Source organism: Chrysochloris asiatica, unplaced genomic scaffold (genome assembly GCF_000296735.1).
Source record: "Chrysochloris asiatica unplaced genomic scaffold, ChrAsi1.0 scaffold00333, whole genome shotgun sequence".
In the NCBI taxonomy this organism is placed as follows: domain Eukaryota; kingdom Metazoa; phylum Chordata; class Mammalia; order Afrosoricida; family Chrysochloridae; genus Chrysochloris; species Chrysochloris asiatica.
Window position 1 is genome coordinate 546,338 of NW_006408851.1, and position 15,014 is coordinate 561,351.

Sequence of the window (15,014 nt, forward strand, 5' to 3'; positions counted from 1 at the left end):
TGGAGTTCACTTGCTTTGCTCTGTCCTTCACACCCCAGACAGGGATGGAGAGAAACCTGATCTGTCCTTGGTCCAGCCACGCCTGGGTGAGCTGACTGTGACAGATGTGACTCCCAACTCGCTGCTCCTGCATTGGACGGTCCCCCAGGGCAATTTTGAGTCCTTTGTGATCCAGTACAAGGACAGGGACAGGCAGCGGGTGGTACCTGTGGAGGGGCCACAGCGCTCATTTCCTATCACCTCCTTGGAACCTGGCCGAAAGTACAAATTTGTCTTGTATGGACTCGTCAACAAGAAGCGGCATGGCCCACTGGTCGCTGAGGCCAAGACTGGTGAGTAGCCCCGCCCTCCATACTGTTCTAGAGGAGGCTCTTCCAGCGCTCTGGGAGTCCACTTTGGGAGCTCCAGGAAGGCTTCCTGGGAGAGGTAGTGCCTGAGCTAAATCCTGAAGGGAAATTAGTAATTATGCAGGCAGAGAGCAATGAAGATGGATCTGTGACAGACAAGACAGGAGAGAAGTGTGACCCTTATGAAAGCAGAGCATGTGGGGAAACAAGGGACCTGATCTCAGGGCCTGTGTGTCAGGCTGAGGGCCTCAGGTCTCAGTAATGGCCAAAGATGGCCTCGGAAGGGCTTTTAGCAACGTGACCAGACATTTCATTTGCGACCAGCACCGCAATGAGTGCTGAGGATGTCTAGAGACGTGAGTTAAGTGAGAAATGCTAGTGGCCTGGCTGGGATGGTGGCAGTGGGCTAGATGTGGGAGGTGAAGGAAGGGAACCGGTAAAGAGCAGGGACACCCAGGTAAACTCCAGATTTCTGGTTCAGACTGTCTGCCTCCAGAGGCAGAAAGCAGCAGAGGTGGAGCAATTTGAGGGGCCTTTGGGACATAGATAAACATCTTTTGAGTGTTGAGTGTCAAATGTACTCAAGATGTTCCAAGTGTATCACACCACAGATTCTGACAGCAGCCCGATGACTCATCCTGTTTGATAGATGAGGAAAACTGAGGCACAGGAAAGGCAAGGTGGCAGAAAGTGGTGGGGAACCCAGAGAAAAGGCCTGAAGATAGGGGATAGATGCTGAGACCACAGTGAAGGTTTCAAGAGGAGAAGAGGCAGGGCCGTGGAGTCCTGAGGAACACCAACACTCAGGGAGGAGCAGAGGAAGGAGAACCCGTAGAGCAGGCCGTGGCATGCGGTAGGATGAGGGGGTGACCTCAGGAGAGGCAAAGCCAGGAGAATGGTGTCCTGGCCTCCCAGACAGAGGGTGCGGTCAGACATGCCAGATTCCATAAGGGTGATTCAGGGGCTACAGTGTCCACAGGACTTAGCAATGTCCAGGTCACCATTGACCCCCACTGAGAGCAGTCTCGCTGGAGGGGTGCGGCTGGAGGCCCAGTGTCGGCAAGGCTGGGGTGAGTGATGGAAGTGAGGACATAGTTACAACATATCTTTCTGGAATCTGGGCTGGGACTAGAGAGCAGAGGGAGGGCAGGGACTAGAGGAGTTGTACCCAGCACAGAGGAGGATAGGAACAGGTTTCAATGTTGGTGGTCCAGCCAGGGTCATCATGCATAGACATTCCCAGGAAGAGGAGGAGGGATCTGGAGCCCAGGTGTGGGAGGCTGTTCCACGTTAAAATGCTCCAAGGAGTGTGCTTCCCTTTCTTGGAGGAGAAACCAAGTAGTATCTGAGCCTAGAAGCAGTGGAGGGTATATTGAAGGGTTCCCTGCCTGGGGAGATGTGAAAAAGCCTGGCCCGGCCTCCTTTCTCAGGGCTGTCACACTAGTCCATACAATGCTTTTGTGTCATTTAGAAGAAGGTGTTCCTTCTTATAGTTGGACCCAGCCCCTCACAGGGCACATGACTTGGCAAACCGGGCACCCGCTGAGTTTTAATCCCCACTTGCTCCTTCAACTACATAACTTTGTGAACAACTTGCACAACCTCACATAGCAACCCTGCAGGGGAGGTGCACTTTACCTTCTCCTATAACTTATACCCCCTCCGTTTCTTTACCCCTCCTCCTAGTGCCTTGGAGTGATCCCAGCCCAGGGACCCTGCCCCGCCTGGGAAAGCTGTGGGTGACAGATCCTACTCCAGACTCGCTGCGCCTTTCGTGGACAGTCCCTGAAGGCCAGTTCGACTCCTTCCTGGTCCAGTACAGGGACAGGGATGGACGGCCCCAGGTGGTACCAGTGGAAGGGCCTGAGCGCTCAGTCATTGTCTCCCCCCTGGACTCTGACCACAAGTACAGATTCACTCTATTCGGGATTGCTAACAGGAAGCGGCATGGCCCCCTCACGGCTGATGGCACCACAGGTGAGTGGCAGCCACCCAAGCCCCTGTGTCTGTCCCTCCCGGCCTTGTGCACACTTGCCTTCCATCAGCTGGGCCTCCCACCCAGACTACTAATGGGTATCCTGGCTCTACTCTGGGGCTGAGGGGCCCGCCAGACTCCCCTGCTTGTTGGGCCCCTTCCATCCCATTCAGCTACTCCCCAAGACCTACAAGGTGTGCTACACACTGGCTATGTCAGACTGTCCAGGAGTTTAGCATTCGTAGCGTCAAACTGTGATTCCCCCTCAGCTGTGCCTTGTAGTCCAAACTCTAAGCCCCAACCTGGACTAGTTCAGCTCTCACTGGCTCTTCTTTTTACAGCCCCAGAAAGGAAAGAGGAGCACGCCCACCCAGAGTCCCCCAAGCAACCCCTCCTGGGGGAGCTGACAGTGACCGGCATGACCCCAGACACCCTGCGCCTGTCCTGGACGGTGGCCCAGGGTCCCTTTGACTCCTTTGTAATCCAGTACAAGGATGCTCAGGGGCAGCCCCAGGCAGTGCCTGTCAGTGGGGACAAGAATGAGCTCGCCATCTCTGGGCTGGAACCTGAGCGGAAGTATAAGATGAACCTCTATGGGCTTCAGGGCCGTCAGCGTGTGGGACCCGTGTCTGTGGTGGCCATGACAGGTGAGTCAGAGCCCCCAGGGGCCTCTCCTGCTAGCCTCCAGTTCCAAGGCTAGCATTCTCAGGCTCAGGGCACCTTAGGGCCTCCCTCCACCTTCTCCTCCTCCGCTCTGACTCTGCTAAAGCCTCCCATTCACTGCTCTTGCACCCGCCAGATCCAAGACTCCTCATCCAACCTCTGGCTATCTCCAACCTCTAATTCCCTTCCCAGCCCTGCTTCTCTGTCTTTCAGGGAGTCTTTCCTCTACCACAGGTGATCCTCCCCACAGACATCCTCATAACTCAACAGCCATCTTCCCACCCCATGGTTTTTGCTGGGCTTCATCCTCTACCATGCTCATTTCTGAGCCTCCGTGGCCGGCTCCTCCCCACTCCTCCCACTGCTGCTGAGTTCAGAGCTGACCAAGTGTGGGGACAAGAGTACCTTTCCCTCCACCTCTTTTCAGGGTGAAGAGAACTCCTCTCCCACCCGACTGCCTGTCTCCCACACAGTTTGGAGCCACATAAAGGGCTCTGCCAGCCCCCCACTGGCTACTCATTTCCAGCCTAGCACCCTAGCCCATTCGTCCATGTCCCCTCCTCTCCCTGTCCTGTGCTGTGTCTGTGGCCCTCCTTGCCAAGAGGGAGTTAGTATAGCATTGTACGATCTCTGGAGCCAACTGCCTAGATTTTAATCCCAGCTATGGCATCGTGTGCAAGTTCTTTACAATCCCTGTGCCTCAGCTTTCTCATCTGAGGATAATGATGGTAATGATTTCATAGAGTAGCTAGGATTAAATAATTAATCTACAAACAGCATCAGGCACATTGAAACTGCTATTTAAGTATGAGCTGTTATTGGCCCCTGATCTCACTGCCCAGTAAACATTTTTCTGCTCACCTTTCTCTATCCTTCCCACCCTTCCCTGAGTTATCACTCTCCCCTGCTGCTCCTCTCCATTTCCCTACCCCTAAGGAGTCTCCATGGACAGAGAAGCACCATATTCTCTCCACTCCATGGTACTCAGTGCCAGGGGTGTGTGGTGCCCACAGAGAGTCAGCTGAGGGACAACAGGGCTCTTTCTCTCACTTTCCCTTGAAGCCCTCCCTTCCTGAGTCACTCCTTAGGGTTAAAGGGCAAGAAGGGTAGGGCCACCAGAATAGGCCTTAGCAGGAAAACATTCCACTATCCTGATCTGGAAATAGGGGTGGGAGCAGCTGAAAGGGAGGAGCACAGGGTGCTCACCCTTCCATCCCACTCCTCAGGCCACACCCTCACTATTTGCAAATACCCAAACCCAAACCCATGGCCCTTGAGTCAATACCAACTCATAGCATGCATGGAGAACATTGTAGAATTGCTCCTTCCGATTTCAGAGACTGTAAATCTTTATGGGCGAAGACCACCTCGTCTCTCTTCCCACCCACCCACCCCCATCCCCCAACCTTAAGGTTACCAGCCCAATGCTTAACCCACCTTGCCACCAGGATTCCTTGTCTGTGAATATAGTATAGGTGAATTCCTCAAATGTTTCCTCTCTTGCCATTTCAGCTCCTGTCTCAGACAGGATTGAAGAGACCCCTGCCCCCACAGAGCCCACCACAGAGGCCCCAGAGACTCCCGAGGAGCCACTCCTGGGGGAGCTGACAGTGACAGGCTCCACCTCAGACTCGCTGAGCCTCTCCTGGACCGTCCCCCAGGGCCGCTTTGACGGCTTCACCGTGCAGTACAAGGACAGAGATGGGCGGCCTCAGGTGGTGCGTGTCGGGGATGAGGAACGTGAGGTCACCGTGCAGGGCCTGGAGCCCGGGCGCAAGTACAAGATGCACCTGTATGGTCTCCACGAGGGGCGACGTGTGGGCCCCGTGTTTGCAGTGGGCACAACAGGTGAGTGAAGGGATGCCTGCACCTAGTTCAATTTCTCTACCCCAACTCCTAACCCCTAAGCTCTGGTAAATGGTTCTCTCCTCATCTTCTGGAACCACTGGGCTTCATGTGTTTGGGGAAGACGAAAGAGCAAACCACTGAGGCTACACCAGCTGTGTGACCTTGAGCGAGTTTTAGACTTTCTAAGCCTCTATTTCCTCATCTGTAAAATGAGGATGATAGTACCCACTTCACAGAATTACAGAGAAGATGAAGTGAGACAACAAGCATAAAGCACTAAGAACAGACCTGGCGCAGAGCAAGCACATGGGCAATGTTTACCACCAGAGTCTTATAGTTATCCTTACTCTAGTATCCACTCCACCCCATTAACAATGGAAAGTGCATGAGATGTTGGCTTCCTTCCCACTGCAGCTCAAATCCTGCTTTACATCAAAGAGCACTTTTAAATCCCTCATGGGTCCAGTCATCGGGTCACTTTGGCCATCACAAAAGTACTGCCTCTCATCTCCTCCATGCAAGCTGCAACCCTCCTGCCCAGTTTGATCACAGCGAGAAATCTCCTTTCCCCTTTGCTCATCCAAAGAAGAACACACCTTTTTTCAAACACAGCTGTTACTATAAGAGGAAAGATTAAACACATAAAGGCAGAGAAATAGATGGACTTCTAGAGCGTGGCTTTTGTACCTCCACAAAACCCTACTTCAGAGTGACTTGATTGGCTGAATTTCTAGAACCTTCCACCTCTGATTTCTTTTCTTTGAGTCAGTCAGCACTGAGAGGAGAACAAAAGGCAAAGTCACTCTAAGTTACTATCCTCAGGGCCTGAGGTAGCATAGTGAAAGCTCGTGCCAGGCTCAGAACATGCTGCTGAGGTTTCTCCTGGGGTGACCCATGGATCTCCCCTCTCCTGGCAGCCACACAGGGCTCTGTGAAGCCCTGACCCCGAAGTAAGGGGTCACTCACTGAGGTGGTGTAGTAGAGAAAATTTAGTTTGGTTATCTAACAAACTGAGTTCTTAGCTGGGATAATTTTGAAAAAATTACCTCATCTGTCTGAACCTCAAGTTCCTCAGCTTCAAGGTGGAGCAAACAAACCCACATTGTAGGGAGGGTTAGAGGTGGTGATGTAAAAGATTAGCGTATTCATTTTTACTTTTTTCTCAAAATTCCCTGTGGAGAAGTCACTGTATATCCATGTTCACAGACTAGTTTTTTTTTTCAGACTAGATATTTTAAGACATATATTTTAGATGTCCTGGAGAATATTTAAATGGCCCTCAGAGCAGCAGATGTGGAAACAGCAGAGTCTGGGGAGCTGACTGAGGGGCCTACCTGATGCATAGCACAGTTGTTGGCAGGAGATCAAATGCATGGAACTAATTAGAAATATCTCTAAATGGGAAAAGGATTATCCTAAATGTAGTGTGGGGCTTGTCATACTCATGGGGAGTTCTAATCTCACCTTTCCCGGTTAATCCAGCAATAAGGAAGGCTTGATGATGAGTGACAGTTTCTCGCTCATGGAAGGAAGCATGTTGCTGTCGAGTTGACTTTGACTCAGAGTAAGCCCGCATATAACAGAACAAAGCGTTGCCCGGTCCCATGCCACTTCCGTTGGTCTATTTGAGCCCATTCTGTCCATCCATCTCATTGAGGGTTTCCCTCACCTTTGCTGGCCCTTCCCTTTACCAAACATGATGTTCTTCTCCAGTGCCTGGTCCCTCCTCATGATGTGTACAAAGTAAGTGAGCTGAAATACTGGACAATATTCTGGGATCCATAGGTTTTTATTGGCGTCACCAGGCCTTTCTCTCTAGTCTGGAAGCTCTGTTGAAACCTGTCCACCATAGGTGACCCTGCTGGTATTTGGAATACTGGTACCTAGCTCCCAGCATCACAGCAATACCTAAGCCACTTCAGTACAACAAACTGATAGATGAGTTTTGTGAAGGAAGTTAAGTGCTGCAGAGTTAGTTCTGACTTATAACGACACTGTACAGAGGGCAAAAATGGGCAGGAAATGGATGCACTAGGGATTAATAAAGCTAGACAGCAAACGAAATGCAATGATTGCCTGGTTTAGTGCCTAGCATATAACATGTGCTCAAAAAACAAGCCTGTTGCTGTCAAGTCAATTTCAACTCATAGCCACCCATGTGTTTCTGGATGGCACAGATGGTTCGCCCTTGACTATTAACCTAAGGATTTGTGTGTCAAACCCACCCAGCTAGAAGAAAGACCTGGTAATCTGCTTCAGTAAAGAATGTTGTTGTTAAGTGTCCTCAAGTCGGTTCCGACTCATAGCGACCCTGTCTAGGGTTTCTGAGGAGCAGCTGGTGGATTTGAACTGCTGACTTTGTGGTTCACAGTCCAGTGCTGATCCTACAGCACCACACTAGGAGTCCTTGGTAAAGATTACAGCCAAGAAACCCTATGGAGCAGATCTACTCTAACAAATGGGGCTGCTATGAAATGCTCAGTACCTGATGGTTAATCTGGTTCCTCCCTACTGCAGCTGCCATGGTAGCTTCTTACCCCACCTAGACTCAGTTCTGTCTGCCTGAGGCCTCATCACCAGTCTGGCTTTCTTTTCTTCTTTTTAAAATCAGTTTGTTTTTAGACAAGTTTTACTTCTCTAGGACTTTTCCTCAGGAGCTAGAGAAACAAGCAGTAGGGAGTTGAATCCATCTAATTGGACTAATGAGGGGTGCCTCCTAGATTCAGGTCATTCCAAGGCAGTAGGGGCTAGCAGGTCCTGAGCTCAGCTTTCTTGAGCTCAAACCTGTAGACCATTCGTTAGTTTTTTAAAATGTATTTTATTTTTGTTGTTGTGAATGTGCATTGCAGAACATACACCAATTCAACAATTTCTGCATGTACCATTCAGTAACACAAATTACATTCTTCAAGCTGTGCAATCATCTCACGCTCCTTTTCCAGATTGTTCCTCCCCCATTAACATCACTCACTGCCTCCTCAGACTGTTCACTGATTTAACAACCCTTGGTGAGTGTCTCTGCAGGAGATACAGCAGAGGGCAAGGCAGAGTCTCTGCTTGAGGGCTGACTCTCCCGGAGGGAGGTAGGCAGCAGGTGCTTCCGTGTGTGGGCAAGGCTGCAGGTTAGAGCTATGAGTGTTGTGCAGAAACACAATGTCCAGTAGCTGAGATGGTGAGTCTGTGTCAGTGGGCTGGGAAAGGGGCCTTCCTGAGAAGGTGATGACTGAGGAAGGACTCCAAGAAGGTGAGATGACAAGTTACACAGGTGTCTGCAGAAAGAGCATTCAAGGAAGAAGGAAGAGCAAATGCCACCAAGGAGTTCAGGCAGGCAGGGAGGTACCAGCATGTCTACTGAATGGAAGGAAGATGAAGCGTGGGGGAGGATGTTAGAAAATTCCATGTGGTATCTCATAGGCCATTGTAAAGATGAGGCTTTTAGTCTGAGGGAGATGGAGCTACTTCCAGCCTCTGGCAGCTGCGCAGGGGGTGGGGAGTACTGAGGACTGATGGAAGGGGAATGAGGGTGGAGGAAGGAGGTGACTAAGGAAGCTACTGGAATAGTCTAGCAAGAAATGGTGGTGCCTGGAGGTGGGGCAGAGCAGGTGATAAGAAGGGTCCAGGTCCTGAAGGTGGTGCCATTCCAGTCAGTGGGATGTGAGGAGATAGCACTCAGATGACAGAGAGTTCTGGCCTGAGATGGACAAGGCTGCATAGGGAGCAAATGCGGGGAGCTCACGAGTCGTGGATTTGGACAGCAATGTGTCTATGGGAAATAAACACCTATGGCAATTCGTTTTAAATTGCTGAGTGATCTTTCAGAGCTGGCTGTAGGAACTGCGAAGGACCAACAGAAACTGTTCAGTGTCCCCCATCCCAACTGGCGCCCTGGGCGCATGCCGTACCTGCCATGTGCTTCTGAATTTGAGACACCCATTGGGCATCCAGGGAAGATGCTGAGCAGCATAAGTGTGGGGTTCAGATGGAGAGGTCTGGACAAGGGGGATGAATTTAGAATGATGAACATACGGATGGAATTCAGCCACTTTCCCAGGGTCTCTGGGACAGCTGACACCCCACCAAGCGCAGTCCCAGATTAAAGGGACTTATGGAAGAGTGTCCTGGTGTGGCGCTGCAGGATACTGTACTAGACTGCAAGGTCGGTGGTTCAAACTCACCAACCACTCAGAAACTTTCTACAGGATCACTGAGTCAGAACCGACTCGATGACACTTAACAACAACATGGAAGAGTGAGTGTTGTGGCCCTGTAGGATAAGCGCTGGACTGCTAACCACAAGGTCCATGGTTCGAGCCCTTCAACCACTTTGTGGAAGAAGGATAAGGCTTTCTGCTCCCGTGAAGATTTACAGCCCCAGAAGTTTTGTGCAGTTCGTTAATGAGTCTGAACAGACTTGATGACACACAACAAGGGCAACATGGCAGAGTGTTGACCAGACAGATGAGCCTGTCAGTGTGTACTTTTAAAACAAATCAACCTCGTGGGTATGATAAAAGCAACTACATAATTATTTTCAAGGAAAAAGAGGGTCTTTTCCTAACATGTCCCCCATCTCTGTCTCAGCTCCAAAACAGGAAGAAGAGGCTCCTCCAATCAATGAGCCCCCTCAGGAGCCACGCCTGGAGGAGCTGACAGTGACAGATGTAACCCCAAACTCTGTTGACCTCTTGTGGACAGTACCCGAGGGTGAATTTGATTCCTTCATGGTCCAGTATAAGGACAGGGACGGGCAGCCCCAGGCAGTGTCTGTGGCCGCAGACCAGCGTGAGGTCACGGTCCCTGACCTGGAGCCCTCCCACAAGTACAAGTTCAACTTCTACGGGATACATGATGGACAACGTGTGGGGCCCCTGTCTGTGGTAGCCATGACAGGTGAGTGAGCGGGCTGAGGCCATTCCACCCCTCTCCCAGCCCTGCCTGGCCACCACCATTCCCTCATTGAGGGGCTGGACCCCTTTACACCCTGTCTCAGTGGTCCCACAGGTCCTTTCTGGGGCACAGACACGTTAGTCAGTTTCCCCACCCCTTGGCTCCTCATACAGGCTGGAGCCGCCCCTGCTTTACCCTGAGCACCCTCCCCCAGTGGAATTGTTTCTCTTCCATCTGAATCAGACCCACATCCAGCCCACAGACTCTCTGAGTGTTTACAGCTGTTTCCCCCCTTCTCTTCACAACCCTACAGTGACTTGGACATGGCTGCCACCTCCCCCTGCTGCCCTTTTTAATTAAGGTTTAATGACACACAGCTTAGCATTTGTCCTTAGAGGTCCTCAGCCGCCTTCCCCTCAACAGAGGCAGTCTTAGTCCGCCTGGGAAGCAGCCCACTCCAGATGGTCCTTCCTGCCCCTTGTGGCTTTTCTGGTTCAGGCGCTCTGCTATCTTGGGGCCGTGCGTCTGAGAAAACGCAGGGACTCCTCTCGGAACAGCGTTTGTAAACCTATCAAGTAAAATGCATAGGATAACAAAGGAAGCCAACTAATACTGGCAATTATTAACATACTTTGTAAAATTCAAATGTGTGATTTAATAATATGTGAACTTCTTTATTAAGGAGGCTTTAGGAAGTTTGCACCCAGTTATTAACCTAAAGGTTGGTGGTTTGAACCCACCCAGCTGACAATATGTTTCCATAAAGATTGTTGTTGTTGTTGTTGTTGTTGTTGTTACGTGCCATCAAGTCGATTCCAGCTCAGCAACCCTGTATAGGGTATCCATAAAGATTAGAGTCAAGAAAACCCTATGTAGCAGTTCTACTCTGTAACACATGGGGTCGCTAGGGGTCGGCATTGACTCCACAGCAACAGGTTTGGGATTAGGGTTTGGACTTCTATGTTGGTTCATTCAGTAACAAGATTTAGCAGCAAGTTTCACAATCAGCCGGTGTTTAAAAGTTGTGATGAGTGGCAGCGCTGCTCTGAAGTTCCTGCAGTCACTGTAAGTAGTTGAGAACACCTGTGGTTTCCATTGGAGACAGAGTCACAGGTACTGCTCAGGCAGATTCACATTGAGGAAAAGCTGCATGGAAAATCATGGACTCCCTGAGGCTCACGGAGCCCAGGAGTCTGCTAAAGGAGAATTCTCCCCTTAGAATTTCAGCCACTTTCTTTGTCTTCTGGATTCTAGCTCCCCTTCCATCAGTCCCAGTCACAGAGGCTCCTGAACATCCCCAGGAGCCTCGCCTTGGGGAGCTGATAGCAACTGAAGTGACCTCCAACTCCGTGGGCCTTTCATGGACAGTCCCAGAGGGCGAGTTTGACTCCTTCGTGGTCCAGTACAAGGACAGGGACGGGCAGCCCCAGGTGGTGTCTGTGGCAGCAGACCAGCGTGAGGTCACCATCCCTGACCTGGAGCCTTCTCGCAAGTACAAGTTCCTGCTCTTTGGGATCCAAGATGGGAAGCGACAAGGCCCAGTCTCTGTGGAGGCGAAGACTGGTGAGAGCCCCCCTTGTGGCCTTCCTGCCCTTCCTCACGCTGCTGAAGAAGGCTTCCCTGGTCTCATCTCTTTTTCATTTGGAAAGGCACAAGGCAGGCAAGAGCAGGAGATCAGGGCCAATTCCTGGCTACTCTGCCCAGGACTTTTTTCTCTCCTGTCATACTTTACACCTTCATACCCTTTCCTGGAGGATAGAACTGAGAACCGAGGTAGAGCTAAGGAATGGCACATGCTTTAGGCATCACTTGAGGGGCTGGGTATCTGTGAGCAGTTTCTATTGCCCATCACAGTTTCCACCAGCTCTGAGGGATGATTCAGCAATCTAAGACGAATTGCCTTAGGTGCTGTTTTCCATAGACACACTTCTGGACTGGGACACTGGGAGAAGGGGCCTCTCTCCAGGTACTCATCACTTCTGAGGGTTTTGCTGCCACCTCTCTGACTACCCCCACAGTCCCTCACTTCCCCTCCTGGCTAAGGTCCATCTCGTCCCAGTCCCATCCCTGTCTCTCTGAACACCTCCCTCCTCCTCCTGCCCGCCTGGGGCCTCAAAACTGGAACCAGAAGAGCCCTGGGCTGACTGCCTGGCCCAGCCAGCTTTGCCCCTTTCCTGGGGTTCGGTCCAGGCCTTCCCCACCCTGGAGCTCCCTGTTGCCAGAACACTCTCACAATAACAATGCTGTCAGAGTTCTCCCTGTCCAGGAAGGCAGCAGGCCAGCTCCTTCCCAGGCCCCAATGATTCCTTGGGCAGACACCAGATCCTTCCCCATCTCAGGTCCCCACTTCACTGCTTACCCCACCCACAGGCAGCCCCACTGCCCCATGGGGCCCTGTAGGAGTTTCACTTCTCCCAGGTTCAGCCAGTGCATGAGAGAGTCCAGGGCCAAGTCAGTGACCAGCATAACTCCTGGCTCCCCTAGCTATGGTCTGCCCCTCTCAGAGATTCTGCACCTCTCTAACCTCCCCTGGATCCTCAGATGGCTCCAGAGACAAGCTGAAGCCAAAGCATGGGCTTCTATGATAAGCTGTACCTGCTAGAAAAACAGTTTCCAGTAGGTGGGAGGGGGCTAGACAGAGATGTCTTAGGGCAGAAGGTCCCTCCCCACATTGGTCATGTGGAGAGAGGTCTGGGCCAGTTGGTACTGGTGGCAGGGTCAGGAGGATGATAGAAACACTTTGGGGAGGTACTGATCGTTTGGACCCTTCTGGATTTTTCCAACCCCAGTGGGAGGCAGTCAGGGAGTCATTTTGGAAAAAAATAAGCCCAAGAATCTTTCTTCTCTGTCAGCTGCCCGAGGTGCTGACAGCTTAGGAACCCCACCTCGACTTGGGGAGCTGTGGGTGACGGATCCCACCACAGACTCGCTGCGCCTCTCCTGGACCGTCCCCGAGGGCGACTTTGACTCTTTCGTGGTCCAGTTCAAGGACAGGGATGGGCCCAGGGTGGTGCCTGTGGAAGGCCACCAACATTCAGTCATCATCACCCCTTTGGACCCCGGCCGCAAGTACCGATTCCTCCTCTACGGCCTCCTGGACAAGAAGCGCCACGGCCCCCTCACCACTGATGGCACCACAGGTGAGCGTGAGCGAGTCCCCTGCAAGCCCTACTCTACTCCCCTGAGGCCTTCCAAAGAAGGCACCCGGCACCCTGCTGATCGCCACGTGGTTGTGATTTGACCCCAGCCTCCCCAGCTTGGATCCAGCTCCCCAGGCACTCATACCAGTCTTGCAGAAGCTCAGCCACACAAAGCCCTATCTCCAGGTCTCTCAGTCCTGCCCTGGGAGGTCACCAGCCTTCCAGAACCATCTCAGCCATTCCCTCCCTGTGTCTCCATCTCAGAGCCCCGGAGAGCTATGGACAAGCCTGAAACCAAACGACCCATGAAGCCTCGTCTAGGGGAGGAGCTGCAGGTGACCAGCGTCACCCCAGATTCTGTGGGCCTCTCGTGGACAGTTCCCGAGGGAGAGTTTGACTCCTTTGTGGTCCAGTACAAGGACAAGGATGGACAGCCCCAGGTGGTGCCTGTGGAGGGCAGCCTCCGGGAGACCACCGTCCCGGGCCTGGACCCTGCCCGCAGATACAAGCTCCTGCTCTATGGACTACATGGTGACCGGCGTGTGGGTCCCCTGTCCGCCATCGCTGTGACTGGTGAGTGGGCTGCGGCCAAGACCCCCTACGCTCCATTCCCACTTGACTTCCTGCTCTCATGGAGCCACACCATTTCTGAGTTTTCATCTCCCTTCTTTTCCGGAGGGGATCAGCTTTATTTTTTTGTTATTGTGGTAAAACTTCATAGATTAGCCAATTCAGCATTTAAGAAAAATTGTGGTGAAAATATGAACTCACAGAAAAGCATATACCAACAGATTCTCCATGTGCTCTTCAGTGATACTGATTAGGTTCTTCAAGTTGTGCAGCTGATCTTGCAATCCTTTTCCAAATTATCCACCACCATGAACCTAAACTCACTGCCCGCTAAATATGTTTCCTTCCCCCTCCCACTGACTCCTAGAAACCATGAATAGTTTTTGGTTCGTGTATATTTGTTTATTTCAAACAAGTGAGAATATACAGTATTTGTTCTTTTGCAACAGATTTAGTTTGCTCAGCATGATGTCTTCCAAGGTTCCTTCATATTTTGGCATGTATCGGAACTTCATTCCTCTTATGAATGAGAAATACTCCATTGTATACATGTACCAAGTTTGTCATCATCATTAGCAGACAGGCAGTGCTTCTGAGAACAGCACATTTGTTAAGTGCTGTCGAGTTGGTTCTGACTCATAGATGCCCTGTAAAAGATATCTGAAACTTTTTAAAAAATCTTCGTGGGAGTAGAAAGCCTCATCTTTCTCTCATGGAACGATTGGTGGGCTAGAACTGCCCACCTGTGGTTCATAGCTCAGTGCTTATCATATGCAGTAAAATTCACCCCTTATAAGTCAGTGTTTCAATGAGTTTTAGTAAGTAAAACCACCATCACAAATGAAATACAAAACATTTCCCTTAACCCACAGTTTCCTGGTGACTCTGCAGTCCATTCCTATAACCCCAGACTCTCTCTGCCAGGATAGCTTTAAGGCCTTTATAAGTGTACCATAGTAGAATAATATGGTATGTGGTGTTTTGCATCTGGCTTCTTGCATTTGAAGGTTCCTGGGTGGCTCACATGATTTATGCCCTACCACTAACCAAGACTCCTGATGTGGCACTGTAGGACCAGCACTGGAACACAAAAGTCAGCAGTTCAAAACCATCACCTGCTCCTCAGAAATCCTATACAAGGCTGTTCTGAATGGAAACCAACTCAATAGCACATAACAATAACACTAGCCAAGAGTCCTGATGTGGCACTGTAGGATAAGTACTGGACTTCTGACCTCAGGGTCAGTGGTTCAAACCCACCAACCACTCCTCAGAAATCTTATAGGTTACTATGGATCAAAACTGATAGGATGGCACTTGATAACAGTAACAACAATAACTAACCAAAAGGAGTCCTGGTATGGCATGATAGGGTAACCACGGGACTGCTAACCGCAAGGTCAGCAGTTCAAACTCAACAGCTGCTCCTCGGAAACCCTATACAGGGTCACTATGAGTCAGAACCGACTTGACGGCACATAACAACAACAACACACGGGGTTTCCATGAATCAAAATCGACTTGGCAATGGGTTTGGTTTATTTCTGGATTTCTTGCACTTTGCATAATGCTTGTGAAATTCAT

At 51.0% G+C, this 15,014-nt stretch overlaps 1 protein-coding gene across 1 annotated transcript in view; it reads left to right on the forward strand.

Moving 5' to 3' along the window:
* The window catches only part of TNXB (tenascin XB), a 60,567-nt gene that overhangs the window by 16,278 nt on the left and 29,275 nt on the right, over positions 1–15,014 (forward strand). The window contains 8 exon segments of the mRNA XM_006875565.1: positions 39–332; positions 2,034–2,324; positions 2,664–2,969; positions 4,498–4,833; positions 9,415–9,723; positions 10,975–11,283; positions 12,573–12,860; positions 13,125–13,433. Coding sequence (XP_006875627.1) covers positions 39–332; positions 2,034–2,324; positions 2,664–2,969; positions 4,498–4,833; positions 9,415–9,723; positions 10,975–11,283; positions 12,573–12,860; positions 13,125–13,433 — 2,442 coding nt within the window.